Here is a 17,946-nt window from a genome sequence, read left to right as displayed (position 1 = left end):
TTTCTTTTAAGAAAAAAGCACTTTGCGTGCATACCGGTTTGATTTCCTCCCGGTCCAGTTTGCGTCTGTAAAGCAGGATGGCGTGGATCCCGTTGCCAGCTCTTGCCGCCTGGATGTGAGTCGGTATGATATACAGCAAGTCCTGACACAAAACACACAGCATTAGGGGGAATGTTCATGGAAAGACAGCGAACTTCAATACACAGCGAATGTATTCCTCCTACACATGTGTTCACGACACCTGCTCTGCTGTTTCAAGCTTCCAAGCAATTGTCGGGCTATGAAAGGTAAGAGTATATTTTAAAATTAAATGGTAAATAAATATAATTCAAGTCTAAAAAAAGATAACAGTACTACCTCCTAAATATCCTCATATAATGCATAAAAAGGAAAGCGGAAATTAAAAACAGCAATTAGATAATTAGGATGCTTTCTGAATGAGAAGTAACCAAAGGTTAAAATAACCTTTTATATAGAGTAGTGCTGGCAAATTTTTAGAAACACATTTCTAAGTGTTTATATTTTTCAAGTCCAAGGGTCGCTTGTCTGTCTCAACGATACTTTGAGAGAAATTATATGTGTGCGGTTGCCCCCCGATTACGTGGGAAATAGATACCAAAGTCTTTGGGAACAAAAGGGGACCAGATGGGCAGTTCACTCTAAAAAGTATTTTTCTGGGCCATGTCAACAGTTTTTCTCTAAGTCTGACCTTGTTTCCAAAGGACAAGAACAATTATTTTTAAAGAAAAGAAATTTTAAAGGAGAAAAACAGAAAAAGCAAACAATAAGACAGATATAAGTGAAGTGAAGTTGCTCAGTCGTGTCTCTTTGCGACCCCATGGACTGTAACCTACCAGGCTCCTCTGTCCATGGGATTTTCTAGGCAAGAGGACTGGAGTGGGTTGCCATTTCCTTCTCCAGGGGATCTTCCTGACTCAGGGATTGAACCCAGGTCTCCCGCACTGCAGGCAGAAGCTTTACCCTCTGAGCCACCAGGGAAGATCTAAGATAGATATAAGGAGAAGGCAAAAAATATAAAAGAAAGCAAAGAGGAGAAAGAAGGGGAAAGACAGATTCAGCAGCAATTTAAGGCCAGTTATCAGACACCGGTGGTGGTTAGCTGCTCCCTTACGTCTGACGCCTTTGCAACCCCATGGACAACAGCCCTTCAGGCTCCTCTCTCCACGGATTTCCCAGACGAGAATACTGGAGTGGGTTGCCATGCCCTCCTACAAGGGATCTTCCTGACCCAGGGATCGAACACACATCTCCTGCATTGCAGGCTGATTCTTCACCTGCTGAGTCATCAGGGAACCCCAAGGAGGTGCTTCTAACGAAATAGTGGGGTTTGCTCTCCAGACCACCCATGTCTCAAAAGGCAAGAAAGACCAAAGAGACATGAAAATAACAGGGTGGGACCCACGTCACCCCAGGGCCCAGAAGGACAAGCTTAGTACGTGGACGAGCTCTCAGCTGACCAACAGGTCAGGAGCGGGCAGGGATGTGGGCCTTCAGCATTACTCAGGCTCAGTTAGGAAAACAGAGGGAAAGGTTTGCTGCGTGAGGAGTCCCGATCGCCACGAGACCATTTCTGCAATCCAAATTCCTCTGCAGCAGCTCGGTGGGCGCCCTTGAATGTCATTGGAAATACAAAAGGACCTCCACGGGCCCCTGTGCTGTGGACGGCAGGTCCTGGGCTCCCTGACGGGGGTGTGAGGCCTTGGGTGGGGGAAGCAGGGCCAGGGGAGGCCCAGAGCATCCCCAGGCAGCCCGCAGGGCCGGGCCGGGCCACCTGGGGCCTGGTCTCCACCGAAAGCCACGGGCCTGCGGGACTCACCATCGCGAAGTAGTTGCTGTTCACCATCAGCGGCCCTCGTCCTCGGAGGTAGATGTATTCCTCCCACCAGTCGCTCACCTGTTAGGTGCAAGCAGGAGAGAGCACGGACAGGCTTAACCAGGCTGCCCGGGACAGGGTGGGCGCATTTACAGCATTTCTCTCTCTCTCGGGGCCAAGTCAGCCCCAGTGAGGCCGAATGCAAAACAGCGGGCACCGGAAGATGGCTTTATTCAAGTCAAGACTCAGCTACAGGGTACATCACCTTCATTTCATAGACAGTTTAAAAAATAAAAACACCAAATGGGAAAGAAATGATCAGTGTCTGGCTGCTCTAACATTTCTTAACAGTGAACACCACCAGTAACTGTCCACAGACTGCCTCTCCCCTTCTGCTCCCACAGCTTCCACTCTGTGTGGAGCCACCCCGGGGCCACGTGTCCTGTCTTCCCAGCATCCCTCAGGAGGCCAGCAGTCTCGTCCTAACCACACCCACAGCCTTCGGGACCCAAGGATCACCATCCTTCCACTTTGTGTGGAAGATTCTTACGGTGCCCACCTAAGAATCTAAGTACCTGTGAAAACTTTCACAGACTCAAAACACCCATGTCACCAGTGCAGGATCAAACCCCGACGTGACTCGCCCACCCACCCTGGACTCCGACTGCTCTCTCCGGTCATGACTCGCCCCATGCCTGTGCCCCTGGTGTGCCCCACCCACCAGTTCTGTCTGGGTCACACCTTCTCTTCCACCCTGTTGTTCAGTCACTAAGTCACGTCCGACTCTTTGTGACCCCATGGACTGCAACCCGCCAGGCTTCCCTGTCCTCCACTATCTCCTAGAGCTTGCTCAAACTCATGTCCATTGAGTCGGTGATGCCATCCAACCATCTCATCCTATCACCCACCCTCTTCTTCTCCTGCCTTCAATTTTGCCCAACATCAGTCTTTTCCAATGAATCGGCTCTTTGCATCAAGTGGCCAAAGTATTAGAGTGTCAGCTTCAGCATCAGTCCTTCCAATGAATATTCAGGGCTGACTTCCTTTAGGATTGACTGGCTTGATCTCCTTGCTGTCCAAGGGATGCTCAAGAGTCTTCTCTAGCACCACAATTCGAAAGCATCAACTCTTCAGAGCTCAGCCTTCTTTATGGTCCAAGTCTTCCACACTAGCTGTTCCTCAAAGCTCAACTCCTCTGCCTGTTTCATCCACCACTTGTCTCCTTCCACTCGCCATATGTAGGGAAGCTCAACTGGCTCAGGAACAAATTATATTCCTACACAAAATTCCACCAAGAAAAACAGCATGTTTGTATACTCACATAATTGGTAGCCCACCAGGATTTTAGCTTCAAATACCACTGCAATCTTGGTCCCAGATTGACAGCAAAATCTTGTGCCAGAGCCGTCATCCGTGTAAAGTCTCCCTCCTTCATAAGAGGCTTCACAGATTCCAAGTACTGGGGTTAAGGGAAAAAACATAAGCCCAGCTAAAATAGAAGGTTTCTTTCCTTATGCCTTAGAAAAAGGCTAGTCTTCACTCAAGTTAACTAACTTCAATACCAAAGGACATTTTACATCAGGGATAACTCAACAATTAAACTTTTGGGGGGACATCGCCAGTGGTCCAGCCGCTAAGGCTCCGAGCTCCCAGTGCCAGGGGCCTGGGTTCAATCCCTTGTCAGGGAACTAGGTCTCACATACTGCAACTAACAGTTCGTATGCTACAACTATAAGACCCCGCATGCTGAAATTAAGACCTGAAGCAGCCAAATTAATTAATTATATTAAAAAAAAAATAACTTCTTTGTCCTTTTACTGGCATGCACCCTCCTCAGATCTTGAATCAGCACAAAATCACCAAAGTGGACTCTAGACTGACAAGATCAAGATTTGGTCAACAATGAGCTTTTAATGTGTGGGGTTTTTTTCTCCATCATCTGGTCCTTCATAAGAGCTCTGTTCTCACCTAGGCTATGAAGGTGCCAATGAGATGGGTGGGGAGGCTCTGAGAGCCTAGGGTGGTACTAAAGGCTGGTGCTTAGGACCCCAGGACAGGAAAGAGGAGCCGTAAAAATGACAGGGACGGGGAAGGTCACACCACCAGGCTGAGGCCAGGCCACCAGTTCAGAATTTCCAGGGCCCCCACTTTGATTTGCTCTGGTCCTTGCAGGTAGGAGGAGGCAGGCAGCAGTTCATGGCACTCAACAGCATCGACAGTGTATTTTTTGGCTGCACCAGGGGGCATGAGGGATCTTAGCTCTCCGAGCAGGGATACAACCCAAACCCCTTGCTGTGGAAACTCGGGGTCCTAACCGCTGGACCAGCAGGGAAGTCTCATCAAGTCATAAGCCTTGATGGCAAAGATGCTGGTGCTCAGAGCAGGTGACCCAGAGGCAGCGTGAAGCCGACCTACCCTGTTGACGGTGTCCTGGACAGCTGGCACGGGCAGGCGCGGCAGAGACGTCTGGAAGCTGTACAACATGGGTTTTCGGCCTGAGAAGATCTTGACCATAAACTAACAAAAGAGAACAAAGGTATGTTCTGAAAGACGAGATTGTGTTAAAGGCCCAAAATCAGTTTTTCAGTGTATATGACTCGCCAACTGTTGACTGCTTCTCCACTGCAGCTCATCTCCTTCAATCCATTTTCTGCCCCAACCCCCGCAGGCCTCAGCAAACAGCAAACCCCAAATAAAACCCAGGGCGAATGAGGCCCTGTGTCTGAGACACATCCTGCCCTGTCCAGGAGGTGCCATTCCCTGGGCACCCTGACACGGGGTCCGATTGCACTTCTGCACAAGGGGATTAAGTTCCATGTGCCTACTTCTGCAAGGCCCTCGGTTTCCAGATTGGCACCAGGGGCTGGGTGAGGGGCTTGGACCCAGAAGCAAGCTCAGGAAAAGCAGTGGGACCCTCTGGTCATTGACAAGTCTGGTGAAGGGCACACACTTGCCCCTGCTTTAGTCTGGAATGATCTAAACATGGTCTAGTAATTGGTCACCTCATGCTGACCTGACTTCGGAGAACTTCTGGGGCTCATGGCAGCAGTGGGGTGGGGGGCAGTGCTGTGATTCTTGATGCTGAAGAGCAGGTGGGACTCAACTGGACACCAGCTATGAAGGCCACCCTGGGGCAGGTCATTTCTCTTGCTTAATAAAGTGTGGACACCACCTCAGCATCTCTCCTGGGAGTTAAGTTCTATTTCTCTGGAAATCAGAAATCTTACATGCAAGCAACAGCAGGAAGTCTGTTTGGGAAAGAGGAAAGGTGTGGTGTGGCGGGCTCCAGCATGTGGATGCCCCCCCTTTCAGAAGGAGCCCCAGGGGGCAGCATTCAACCACAGGTGGAGGTATCTCTGGGTGAGATCAGGACAAACATCCATCCATGCATTAGTCCAGTGACTGCTGGACCAAGGACCAAGGTGAGCTGGTGGAACTACTAAAAGCTAAGGGTGAGTCAGGGTGTCCTAGTTTCATCTAGGGAAACCACTTATCGCCCGAGTTAGTCAGAAAGGCTACAAAGAAGTAGATGGAAAGTACTTTTGTTTAATGGGTGACCGAGATGACAAACCCAGCAGACATCAACACCAGATATTCAGGACACACTCATTAAAGGAAAAGAGTCCCCAGCCCAAGCTCATGAATCACAGTGGGTCAGACTTCTCTGGCAATTACAGGGCGACACTCAAGTCAAGTCACCAAGGGGACTGTACAGCACAGGGAACTCTATGCAATACTCTGTAGTGACCTATTTGGGAACAGAACTTAAAAAAAGAGTAGATATATGGATATGACAGGCTTTCCAGATGGCTTGGTGGGTAAAGAACACACCTGCAATGCAGGAGATGAAGGTTCAATCCCTGGGTCGGGAAGATCCCCTGGAGGGGGAAATGGCAACCCACTCTAGTAACTATTCTTGTCTGGAGAACACCATGGACAGAGGAACCTGGTGGGCTATGGTTCATAGAGTTGCAAGGAGTCGGACAGGACTGAAATGACACACACACACACGTATGCATAACTGATTCACTTTGCTGTATGCCTGAAACTAACACAACACTGTAAATCAACTGGAGTTCAATACAAATTAATTTTAAAAAAGGCACCAAGGGGCAAAGGCCCAGTGAGGACCCTTTCTGCAGAAGAGAAAGTCTCCCACACCAGACACCAGGCTGAGTGGGTGAACAAGACTCAAAAGGACATATCCTGGGTGCTCTCAGGGGTCCGTGGAACCACAGAAGCAGCAAGGAGGGAAGGGGGCTGCCAGGGGCCGGAGGACGGGGGCGGGGATCCTAAATCTAGTTGGCTTACACCGCTGTGTTAGCGTCAGGTGTACAACACAGTGAATCCGTTATGCGTATACACGTGTGGGTACGTCCCTTAAAACGGACAAGGTTTCAGTTACAAGACATAACTATGTTCTCTTTGGTTGGGCGTTTTTTGGCTTTTCTTTTTCTGTCTTCCTTTTCTGGCCATATCACTGGTCATGTGGGGTCTCAGTTCCTGACAAGGGATAGAAGCCCCTGCAGTGGAAGCGTAGTCTCAACCACTGGACTTTTCAGGAAGTCCTGAAAAAAGTATGTGTGGACACTGGGCCTGGAACAAACAACCCTGCGTCAGACCTTACAAATTTGCTAAGAGGGTGAATCTTAGGTTAAATGCTCTTACGTTCAAAGGCAAAAGGCATGGGTGGGGCCCAGGTTTCAGGGAGGGCAGGGTGCATATATTAGTAACTTTGGCAGAAATGAGGGTTTCACAAGTGTATATTTATCTCCAAACACATCAAGCTATGAAACAGCCACAGCTTTGAGCCACAGTTAAGAATCATCTACCAGGGAGCTCCCCGGCAGTCCAGCGGTTAAGACGTGGGCCTTTCACTGCCACGGACTCAGGTTCGACCCCTGGTTGGGAACTAAGGCCCTACAAGCCTCGAGGCACGGCAGAAAGAAGCAAGACCCTCCCCACCAGCTGCGTGCTGGGGCAGCATTACCATCCAGATCTTGGTGGTGCGGCTCAACCTGCCGTGCTGGGTGAACATCCAGCCGTGGTAGGACAGCAGCACCTTCAGGGAGTAACGCATGGTGACGATGAGGGCCACCCACAGCCCCGTGCCGAAGATGACGCCGCTCACCACCTTCTTGGTCTGGCTGGACATGCAGCCACTGCCGAAACAAGACCAGACAAGCCGCGGGTTCATCAGCGAAGGAAGCCACAGCCCCGGCGCCGAGAGACACCACGTGTTCCCAGGTGGGGCGGCCTCCTGGGGCCACAGCGGAGGCTGCAGACCCCAGGCCTGATCAGAGAGAGGGGCCACCCGCGTTCACCTGATTCTCCCAAGACTCAGCCGTCTTTCTTCTGGATGTGAGATGAACCAGCCCCATCTGCTTTGCTGGTACTTGAAACAAACCCAGACTCACAGGCATAATCAGGGAAAACAGACAGCTTCCTCCAGGTCCAGGCAGGACGAGAAGGTCACGGGTGAGGCACTGGCTGGCTCACAACAGGAGCTATGCCCCAGACTGATGACTGACCTGCGTTCTCCTGGAGCCGGCTGCAATTCTCTGCCTTCTGTTCCTGCTACTCAAGACGTTTTTCCCTTAAACATAGCTTTGCATTTCATCATGACTCATAAGGAATGCAGGTCACTTGATAAAACTATTACTTCAACTATTTATATCAAAAGAGCTTGGTTTTGATCTGCGTAGGGACATTTATCACGAATACATGTAGAAACTGATGCTGTTAAACGATCACTTAAAAACCTAGAAAGTATTTTCATTTGCTAGGGAAAGGGATATAGATAGGAAAGTGATCTGATAAAGATGGGACTTAAAAACGAGAAGAAATGCAGCCACTCATACACCCTTGTGGGCTGGAGTTTCACTTGTTTTGAAAAACCACAAAATATTCACAAAATAAAAATAATTTAAATAGCAAATGTTGGTGAGGATGTGGAGAAAAAAGGGAACATTTATGCACTGTTGGTGGGAATTAAACTGATGCAGTCACTATGGAAAACAATATGAGATTCCTCAAAAAAATTAAGAATAGAACTACCATATGAGTCAACAATTTCACTTTTGAGTATTTATCTGAAGGAAGCGAAATCACTCCATGTTCCACTACAGCATTATTTACAACAGACAAGACATGGAAACTTAAGTGTCCATGGACAAATGGATGGATAAAGAAGAGATGGTATTAATATCGACTGATACAATGGAATATTATTCAGCTAAAAAAGGAATAAATGCTGCCATTTGTGACACCATGGATGGGCCTTAAGGACATTATACCAAGTGAAATAAGTCAGACAAGGACAGACAAATACCAGCTGAATTCATTCACATGTGGAATTTGAAATATGACGCAAGTGAACTTTTTTTAATGAAACAGAAACAGACAAAGAAAACTAATATATATATATATACACACATTCCTGAGTCATTTTGCTGTACGCCAGAAACTACCACAACATTGAATATTAACTATACTTCAATTAAAAAAAAGTTAAAAAAAGAAAGACATATACTGTATGGATGGTCTCACACGTGAAACCTGAAACACATTTTTTTTTTAATTTGTAACTATATTGGGTGATGGATGTTAACAAAACTTGTGGTAATCATTTTGCAGAATATATATAACAAATCATTATGTTGTACACCTAAGAACTGATGTTTTCAAACTGTGGTGCTGGAGAAGACTCTTGAGAGTCCCTTGGACTGCAAGGAGATCAAAGCAGTCAGTCCTAAAGGAGATCAGTCCTGAATATTCATTGGAAGGACTGATGCTGAAGCCAAAGCTCCAATGCTTTGGCTACCTGATGCGAAGAGCCGACTCATTAGAAAAGACCCTGATGCTGGGAAAGACTGAAGGCCAGAAGAGAAGGAGGCAGCAGAGAATGAGATGGTTGGATGGCATCAGTGACTCAGTAGACATGAGTTTGAGCAAACTCTGGGAAACAATGAAGGACAGGGAAGCCTGGACATGACTGAGCAACTGAACAGCAATGAACAAATGATGCATTTGGCATTAGGCACTTCAACTGAAAGCATTAGCAAAAAAAGCTTTCTGTTATATGTTATGCCCCTTCTAAGGCTGCAGGGGATGGCCTACCCAGAGGTCGGGGGGAGGCCGTGACTTCAGGGTGTTGGGGATCCTCTCCAGCAAGAATGTGCAGAACAGCCCTTGACCCTTGACCCTGGGAGCTGCTGGCCTGTAAACCTGGTCTTTCTAAATCTGGGCCAAGGATGGCCCAGTTTACTGCAATTGGTTTAGAGGGATGAAGAAACAAATCTTATAAAGACTCAGATTAGAAAGGGCTTTAAATAGCCGACACTTCTAAATATAATCCACTGTAAAGAGACCGCCCGCGGTCCAGAATAAATTAAAAAGTTTAACAGGGATGCAGAGATGAGCTGTCTATAGTGGGACAGGCCTGTGACTCTCTGGAAAGAGAGGGCAGAGACATGGGCAAGGTGATGAGAGAGAGACGGAGTCCCCTGCTTAGGGACCCTGTCGGGACTCCTGGCACCCCAGGCAGACCAAGAAGTCTGGCAGGTGCGAAGCGCGGGTTCCCCGGGGTGGGTTTGTACCCAGGGCCTCGCAGATGCTGACAGAGGTGTGAGCTGGGGTTAGGAGGCAGCTGGGGGCTACGCGTGACTCAGCGCGTCGCACTGGCTGCTAAGCACCCCAGGGCCTGGTGAACAAGGAGCAGCTGTCGGCAGCAAGGGGCACCGGCCCAGACAAGAGAAGATTCAGACCTTTCCGTGAAAAGTGCTTAATCCTTTCTTGACTGTGATCAGAATCAAACTCGGTCCTGAGCCGTGAGCTTTCTTTTATGTTCCATTTTGCCACTTTATTTTCCTGTCCTTTTCTGAAGGCAATATTGAAATCCAAACAACCAACTTAGTAAAGGGCCCAGAAATTCATCTGTTTATCTTGGGCCAACCCCAACACTGCAGCTACGGCCCAGAGACCCAGTGGACACACTTGGGCTACAATCTGTCCCCCACCTTCTTCACAAAACTCCTGGCCCCAAAAGCAAAGCTCAGGAATTCCCTGGTGGTCCAGTGGTTAACACTCTGCCCTTCCACTGCAGGGGGTGCAGGTTCAATCCCAGGTCGGGAAACTAAGATCCCACCTGCTCGGAGGCACGGTCAAACAATGAAGAAAATTAAAAAAAAACAAAAAAACAAAAAGCAAAGCCCAGACATGGCACGAGGACTTGCGGATTATCGTTTCTCCAGTCACAGACCTAAAATGTTCACCGATATAAACAAGCAACATGTGAACAGGATCAAAGGTCTGGCGTGGGACAAGCCACAGCCCTAGACTGTTTCAACCAGAAAAGAGAAACCGGTATCCCACGGGCATTCTCGTGCAGTCCAGTTGTTAGGACTCAGCACTTTCACTGTGAGGGCCTGGGCTCCGTCCCTGGTTGGGGAACTAAGATCCCACAAGCCTTATGGCACAGCCAAAAGAATAAAAATGTGCCTTTCAGAGCTGCAATCACAAACAGTGTAATGGAGAAGGGGTGGGGTAGGCTTAGCCCCATGCGGGTCCCATCACCGGGCCCCCCCAAACGCCAAGGCAGAGGTGCTGTTCCTGCCTTTGTCTGGCAGGAAGGTTCTCCGGGGAGGTTCAGGGCCTGCTGAGGGGGGCACAGGGGTCCGAGGTGCTGCACAGAGCTGGGTCTGGAGCCCAACTCCCCACTTCATCTCCGTGACTCTAGCAGGAATCCACATCTTTTTTTCTCAGTATTTTCTCGTGAATTTGTTTGGCTGCACAGGTCTTAGTTGCGGCAATCGGGATCTTCGATCTTTGCTGTGGCCTGCGGGGTCTTTTGGAGAAGGCAATGGCACCCCACTCCAGTACTCTTGCCTGGAAAATCCCATGGATGGAGGAGCCTGGTAGGCTGCAGTCCATGGGGTCGCTGAGTCAGACACGACTGAGCGACTTCACTTTCCTTTTCACTTTCATGCATTGGAGAAGGAAATGGCAACCCACTCCAGTGTCCTTGCCTGGAGAATCCCAGGGACGGCGGAGCCTGGTGGGCTGCCGTCTATGGGGTCGCACAGAGTCGGACACGACTGACGTGGGATCTTTACTTGTGGCATTCGAACACTTAGTTGCGACATGCAGAATCTAGTTCCCTGACCGGGAATTGAACCTGGGCCCCCTGCATTGAGTCTTAGCCACTGGACCCTGAGGGAAATCCCAGGAGTCTACAAGCTTGAGCGTTTCCTCACTTTACATCAGACAGCCCAGTGAAAGAGGTCACTGCAGCGCAGGGGCCACCGGGCAGGAGATGATTGCGGGAGCCAGGGTCACCCCCAGGACCGGAGGGAAGAAAGGACATCAGAGGGGCTCCACAAAGACCCTCGCGGGCATGGCCAGCATTCTCGCACGAGACCCCAGGCGCCACACACCTTGAAGGAAAAGTATCAACCAAAGGCTTCTCCAGGCCAAATCTCACGATATTTAAAAAAAAAAAAAAAAGGCAAGCCTATTTTCAAGCTCTTAGAAAACTACAGTCACTAGGATAAAATGTTGGGGGTCCCCCCCGAGATTCTAAGTCACTCAGACAAGGAGCTGAGCGGCTGAATTCTCCCCAGAACCCCCAACAGCAGTCAGCTCTCGGAGTCCTACAACTCCAGGATGGCCCCGTGTACAAGGAAGACACCATGTCCGGAAGCAGTGCCTTGGACAAAATTCATTCTGAGGGCCCCCTGGCCAGGCTAAGTGGGCTGGCAGGCACCGCAGGATAGAGGCTGCTCTTCACACCTCTGGGCTTCAGAGAAGGAGTGACAAGGGACCCCAAACTCCCCAGGGGACCTCCCCAGGACATGGGGAGAAAGCTGTCGTGAGAATCATAGCAAAAGCCTCAAAGAGAATACCCAGAACAGACCGTCCTGACATTTGAAAAGACAGAAAAAGAGCAGCCACAAAAAAGGCAGGCATTCCCTAGACCCTCTGAGATTTGAGAGGCTTACTCACGTCGTGTCCAGGGTCCGGTTGATCTTAGCGATTATTCCCAAAGAGGGGTCGATCTTGGCGTACATGGTCGACATCACGCCCACAACCACGATGAGCCAACTGGAGGGACTCGCTGGGTACACGCCGGTGATGATGCCATTCTAGAAACAGACGGGAGCGCCATCAGAAGCGCCCCAAGAATATTGGAGTGGGTGGCTATTCCCTTTGCCAGGGGATCATCCCGACCCAGGGATCAAACCTGGGTCTCCTGCATTGGCAGGCAGAGTCTTTACCACTGAGCTACCAGGGAAGCACATGAGTCAAAAACTTCTCTAAAACCGTCTCCCTGGAGAGTGACCCCAGGACATTAGAATCACCCTAAGTTAGAAGCCTTAAGTAAACATACGGATTCCTTAGCTCCCCTGAGACTGACGCAGGGACACTGGCCACCTTGCCCACCATGATGTCCTCTCCCCAGCCTGCTTCGTCCAGGATGCCCCGAAACCCTCACTCTCAGATGCACCCCTCTTGCTGAATCAGACACTGCTTAACCGGAGGTATTAATATCTATAGGAGACCTCACTCCATGGCCAGAATCTCCCGTAAGATGCTTCAGCCAAAGCCCCACAGCAGCCCCTTAAAAAAAAAATGTAGCAGGGAAGAAGGGTTAGGAAGAAATAAGACCTCCAAATCAGCAAAATGTTGATAGTTGTGAAAATGAGCAATGTGACTTTATTATAGCTGTGTGCCTTTATTATTTTCTTTACTTTTGTGTATGTTTCAAGACTTACAATTTAAAAAAAAATTCATACTGAAATCATGTTAATAAGAGATTGATTTGACCAAGACAAAGGATTAAAAAAAAATTTCAAAGCTTTACTGAATTCTCTTAGGAGAGACTACCATGTTATTCTCATTATCGAGAGGTATGGAAGATTTTAAACAAAGCTGGCTGCGGGTGAGGGGCGGGGGCAGGGAGGGGGAGCCTTCTGGTATTCTCCGAAGTTCTCTGAAATGTTCTTGTAAATAAACAGACACATTAAATGATAATGGGGGAAAGAAGGTTCTAGATAAACGGCCTCCACTCACCACACTCCCTACCCTGCAGCAGCTCTGCTAGCCTTGGCCCCACCCCCACCCCTGCCCCTAGGTGCCCTAGGAAACCACACGGTTAGGGAGGTTCAAGGAGGCTCCCAACAAGGTCAGGAGCGCAGAGGGCACTTCTCTCTGCAGGTGGCGCCCTCCTCCACTTTGAGTGGGTCACAGCAGCTGGGGCCTCAGGCAAAAGAACTGATGCAAAGAACTGACTCATTTGAAAAGACCCTGATGCTGGGAAAGACTGAAGGCAGGAAGAGAAGGGGACGACAGATGATGAGATGGTTGGATGGCATCACCGACTCAATGGACATGAGTTTGAGCAAGCTCCCAGAGTTGGCGATGGACAGGGAGCCCTGGCGTGCTGCAGTCCATGGGGTTGCAAAGAGTCGGACACAACCAGGCGACTGAACTGAACTGAACTGAACCTGGGCCCCAGGACCCTCCAGTAGAGCCAAGGGACACCTGTCCAGCCAGGCCAGGTCTCCCTGGTCATTGCTTGCACCCACTCCAGCTCCCCGGCCTTTCTCAACAACCCTCCTCTGAGCTGCCCTCTGAAAGGAAAACTGGACAACAAACCCAGTTTTGTTGGGGAATGGGGAGCGGACACTTTTGATACGCTTTCAACTTGCTTGAATTTTTTTAAACATGCATTTGTCCTTCTGTGACTTTCATTTTTTAGGAGAAGGAGGGATCTATTATTACTGGCAGTGAGAAAAGAGAACTCTGGGGACTTTTCCCAGCACTATCTCCCCGAACAGCAAAATTGAGGAAGTTTCAAGCAAAGAGCACATGCATGTTCACGACTGCTGTGATTTTTTAAATAAAATTAATTAAAAACAAGACACATCGGACTTCCCCAGCCATCCAATGGTTAAGACTTAGCCTTCCAATGCAGTAGGTGCGGGGTTTCATTCCTGGTCAGGGAATTAAGATCCCCCAGATGCCGCCAGCCAAAAACCCAAAGACATAAAACAGAAGCAATGTTGTAACAAATTATTTCAATAAAGACTTTTAAAAAATGTCACTCTGCTGGCCTATTTGGGAAAACAATCTTGAAAGGAGTGGATATTTGTATGTGTGTAACTGATTCACTTTGCTATACATCTGAAATGAACACCACACTATAAATCAACTATACTCCAGTAAAATTTAAAAAAACAAGACACGTGGTTAAACACAGTGAATAAATGTCCACTCTTGCTGGTAAACAGAACTGAGAACTTTGCATTTGCTCAGCCGCTCAGTTGTGTCATGTCCAACTCTTTGCGACCCCATGGACGGGAGCCTGCCAGGCTCCTCTATCTATGGGATTTTCCAGACAGGAATACTGGAGTGGGTAGCCAATTCCCTTCTCCAGGGGATCTTCCAGACACAGGAAACGAACCCGCGTCTCCCGCACGGGCAGGCAGACTCTCTCCCACTGAGCCACCTCGGAAGCCCGCGTCTGCATTTACATGCATCTCTTTCCGTGGTGGACTATTTCATCAGTGAGATATTTGTTAAATAAACTCTCTGTGGTTTCACACGGATGAAGAACAATCCTTTTCCGTGAAGCGTAGAGAGGTCCAGACTCAGAGCTAGAGACATTTATTCTCCTTCTACCCCAAAGGTTGCTTACCCTCTGTGAACGCCGATTTCCTCATCTGCCCAAAGGGTCCCAATTCCCCCCGCCTGCCTTACAGAATTTCTCCAGGATTTCAGTGAGCCAATACATATAAAATTGTCTCACAGGCCTTAAGGACCAGGAAACATACATAAGGTGCCAATTATCACGGGCACACTGAACCTTCAGTAGAGCCTGGAGTTTTCAAATAGGAAAGCGAATACGGTACAGATTGAAGCAAGTATCTGGAAACCTTGAATCTGATGAACTTCTTCTTCCAGGAATGAAGACCAGACAGATAGATCTGCCTGAGGGCCTCATGGCTCATCCGGAGGTCGATCCCATCTGGAGTGACTGTGAACTGGAAGGCCACGGCTTGGTGGGCCTCCGCCATGGTCAGCGAGCTCCTGGAACGACAAGGGCGAACAGAGCATGGTGAGTGTTGACCAGATGTCAGAAAACCCCTTGCTGCTGTTGCTCTTTAGTCTCTAAGTCATGTCTGACTCTGCGACCCCAAGGACTGTGGCCTGCCTGCCTCCTCTGTCCACAGGATTTCCCAGGCAAGAATACTGGAGTGGGTTGCCATTTCCTTCTATAGGGCATCTTCCCGACTGAGGGATCGAACTGGTACCTCTTGCATTGGCAGGTGGGTTCTTTAACGATGAGCCATTGGGGAAGCCCCTATATAGACGTGTGATCCATTCTGAATTTGACCATTTCCTCCCATTTGATAAATTGAATGTTACTCATGAACACACCTGGTTGTGATTGCCCATCATCTCTCCCTCCCTGCTCCAGTGGGATACAGACAACCCATTTCTGCCTCTGCCTGGAGGCGCTGGGTGGTCAGCAGAGTCCAGGAGCTGGAAATCCTCACCCCCAGGCCCCTGGCCATCCCACCAACCCTGCCTCCAGGCAACAGGCAGCCGGAGCCTCACCCAACTGGAATCTCGAATCCCAGGGCGGTTTAGCAACTTGCTGTGCCAGGGCAAATCCCATCCCTACCCACTAGGCAGCCTGGAGGCTGGCACATAAAGTACTCAAACACACCCATAACAGCCCTGATCCTTATCTCAGGTGGGAACTGGGCTCAACACCACACACCTTGGCTACACGGTAGCCACTCCACAAACCACTTCAGGTTCCAGAAGACTCCAGGAAAACCCAGAACCCTGGGGCAGGGGGGCGGGCCTCCCTCCCGGTGACTTGGGAAATCAGACAGCTGCCACACTCATCCCCTGAAGGTTTGGCCCTCACGGCTGGTTTCCAGCCTCTGCTAGGCGAGCACATTTCATTTTCTTGCTGTAAATATTTGTCTCCTTTCACCTTCTTCCTTGACCAACTCCTGACTCACCTCTTCCCTCTTAGCTTCCCCGACATCAGCCCTCCGCCGGTCTGCTCAAAGTGCCTGATGGCACCACCTCCTCCTAAACCCTGTGCCAACAAGCACACCTGCACACAAAGGAGCTAAAAGTTCATCAGTTCCATGCAGTCACTCAGCTGTGTCCAATTCTTTGTGACCCCATCAACTGCAGCACACCAGGCTTCCTTGTCCATCACCAACTCCCAGAGCTTCCTCAAACTCATGTTCATTAAGTCAGTGATGCCAACGTTCGTAGTAAACCAGAATAAAACCCCAAAACTGTGAGTGTGTGTATCCCTGCTGCTGCTGCTGCTGCTAAGTCACTTCAGTCGGGTCCGACTCTGTGCGACCCCATAGATGGCAGCCCACCAGGCTCCCCCGTCCCTGGGATTCTCCAGGCAAGAACACTCGAGTGGGTTGCCATTTCCTTCTCCAATGCATGAAAGTGGAAAGTAAAAGTGAAGTCGCTCAGTTGTATCTGACTCATAGCGAACCCATGGACTGCAGCCCACCAGGCTCCTCCGTCCATGGGATTTTCCAGGCAGGAGTACTGGAGCGGGGTGCCATTGCCTTCTCCGTGTATATCCCTAGCGCATGCTATTTTCCCTTTTCTCACCATGCAAGCCTCTTGGGCGCAGACATCAAACCCATCAAAATCAAGGGTAATGCGGTTTCAAACAACAACTGTTGTTGTTCAGTTGCTAACTTGTGTCCGACTCTTTGTGACCCCATGGACTGCAGCATCCCAGGCTTCCCTCTCCTTCAGTAGCTCCCTGGAGTTTGCTCAAATTCATGTCCATTGAGTCAGTGATGCTATCTACCATCTCATCCTCTGCCCCTCCCTTCTCATTCTGCCTTCAATCTTTCCCAGCATCAGGGTCTTTTCCAATTGAGTTGGCTCTTTGCATCAGGTGGCCAAAGTATTGGAGTTTCAACTTCAGCAACAGTCCTTCCATGAATATTCAGGACTGATTTCCTTTAGGATGGACTGGTTTGATCTCTTTGTAGTCCAAAGGACTCTCAAGAGTCTTCTCCAACACCACAGTTCAAAACCACCAACTCTTTGGTGCTCAGCCTTCTTTGTGGTCCAACCCTCACATTGGTACATGACTGGAAAAACCACAGCTTTGACTATACAGACATTTGTTGGCAAAGTGATGTCTCTGCTTTTTAATACACTGTCTACATTTGTCATAGTTTTTCTTCCAAGGAGCAAGCATCTTTTAATTTCACGGCTGCAGTCACTGTCCGCAGTGATTTTAGAGCCCAAGAAAATGAAATCTGTCACTGTTTCCATTTTCTTCCCATCTATTTGCCATGAAGTGATGGGATTGAATGCCATGATCTTAGTTTTTTGAATGTTGAGTTTTAAGCCAGCTTTTTCACTCTTCTCTTTCACTTTTATCAAGAGGCTCTTTAGTTTCTTTTCACTTTCTGCTATTAGGGTTGTGTCATCTGCATATCTGAGGTTATTGATATTACTCTCGAAATCTTGATTGTAGCTTGTGCTTCATCCAGCCTGGCATTTAGAATGAGTTATTCTGCACAGAAGTTAAATAAGCAGGGTGACAATATACAGCCTTGTCATACTCCTTTCCCAGTTGTGAACCAGTTTTTTGTTCTGTGTCTCATTCTAACCGATGTTTCTTAGCCTACATACAAGTTTCTTAGGAGGCAGGTAAGGTGGTCTGGGATTTCCATCTCTTTAAGAATTTTCCACAGTTTGTTGTGATCCACATAGTCAAAGGCTTTAGCGTAGTCCATAAAGCAGAAGTAGATGTTTTTCTGGAATTCCCTTGCTTTTTCTTCAGGAAATCAGAACAAGTGATCCCGGCTATCACTCACTTGTCCGTTCAACAGGGGTTACCCCACAGCTCAGACAGGGGGGCAGGAAGAAGCGGGAGTGACAGAGAGGACCTCCCAAGTGACACGGAAGCCCAGGGGAAGGATTAGACAGAGGGAGAGATTTTCAGGATTGAAGGCAGACCTGTGAAAGGGCCGGAGGTGCAGGCTGGCTGGGGTCAGGGCAGGGCTGAATTCAGAGAGGAAGGCCCAGAAGCAGCCGGG

At 49.1% G+C, this 17,946-nt stretch overlaps 1 protein-coding gene across 2 annotated transcripts in view; it reads right to left on the bottom strand.

The window, feature by feature from the left end:
• CPT1A (carnitine palmitoyltransferase 1A) overlaps positions 1-17,946 on the bottom strand; it is a 59,946-nt gene that overhangs the window by 26,442 nt on the left and 15,558 nt on the right. For both annotated transcript variants that reach the window (XM_027531373.1, XM_027531374.1), the window contains exons 2-8: positions 14,770-14,923; positions 11,837-11,976; positions 6,825-6,996; positions 4,250-4,351; positions 3,156-3,293; positions 1,838-1,915; positions 35-142 (exon numbers count right to left, since the gene is read on the bottom strand). In XM_027531373.1, coding sequence (XP_027387174.1) covers positions 35-142; positions 1,838-1,915; positions 3,156-3,293; positions 4,250-4,351; positions 6,825-6,996; positions 11,837-11,976; positions 14,770-14,910 — 879 coding nt within the window. In that variant the 5' untranslated portion in view covers positions 14,911-14,923. The remainder of the gene's footprint in view (positions 1-34; positions 143-1,837; positions 1,916-3,155; positions 3,294-4,249; positions 4,352-6,824; positions 6,997-11,836; positions 11,977-14,769; positions 14,924-17,946) is intronic.

The sequence above is a fragment of the Bos indicus x Bos taurus genome, chromosome 29 (genome assembly GCF_003369695.1).
Source record: "Bos indicus x Bos taurus breed Angus x Brahman F1 hybrid chromosome 29, Bos_hybrid_MaternalHap_v2.0, whole genome shotgun sequence".
Lineage (NCBI taxonomy): Eukaryota > Metazoa > Chordata > Mammalia > Artiodactyla > Bovidae > Bos > Bos indicus x Bos taurus.
The sequence above is the reverse complement of the archived record's forward strand: the minus strand, read 5'-3'. Positions and strand labels throughout refer to the sequence as shown.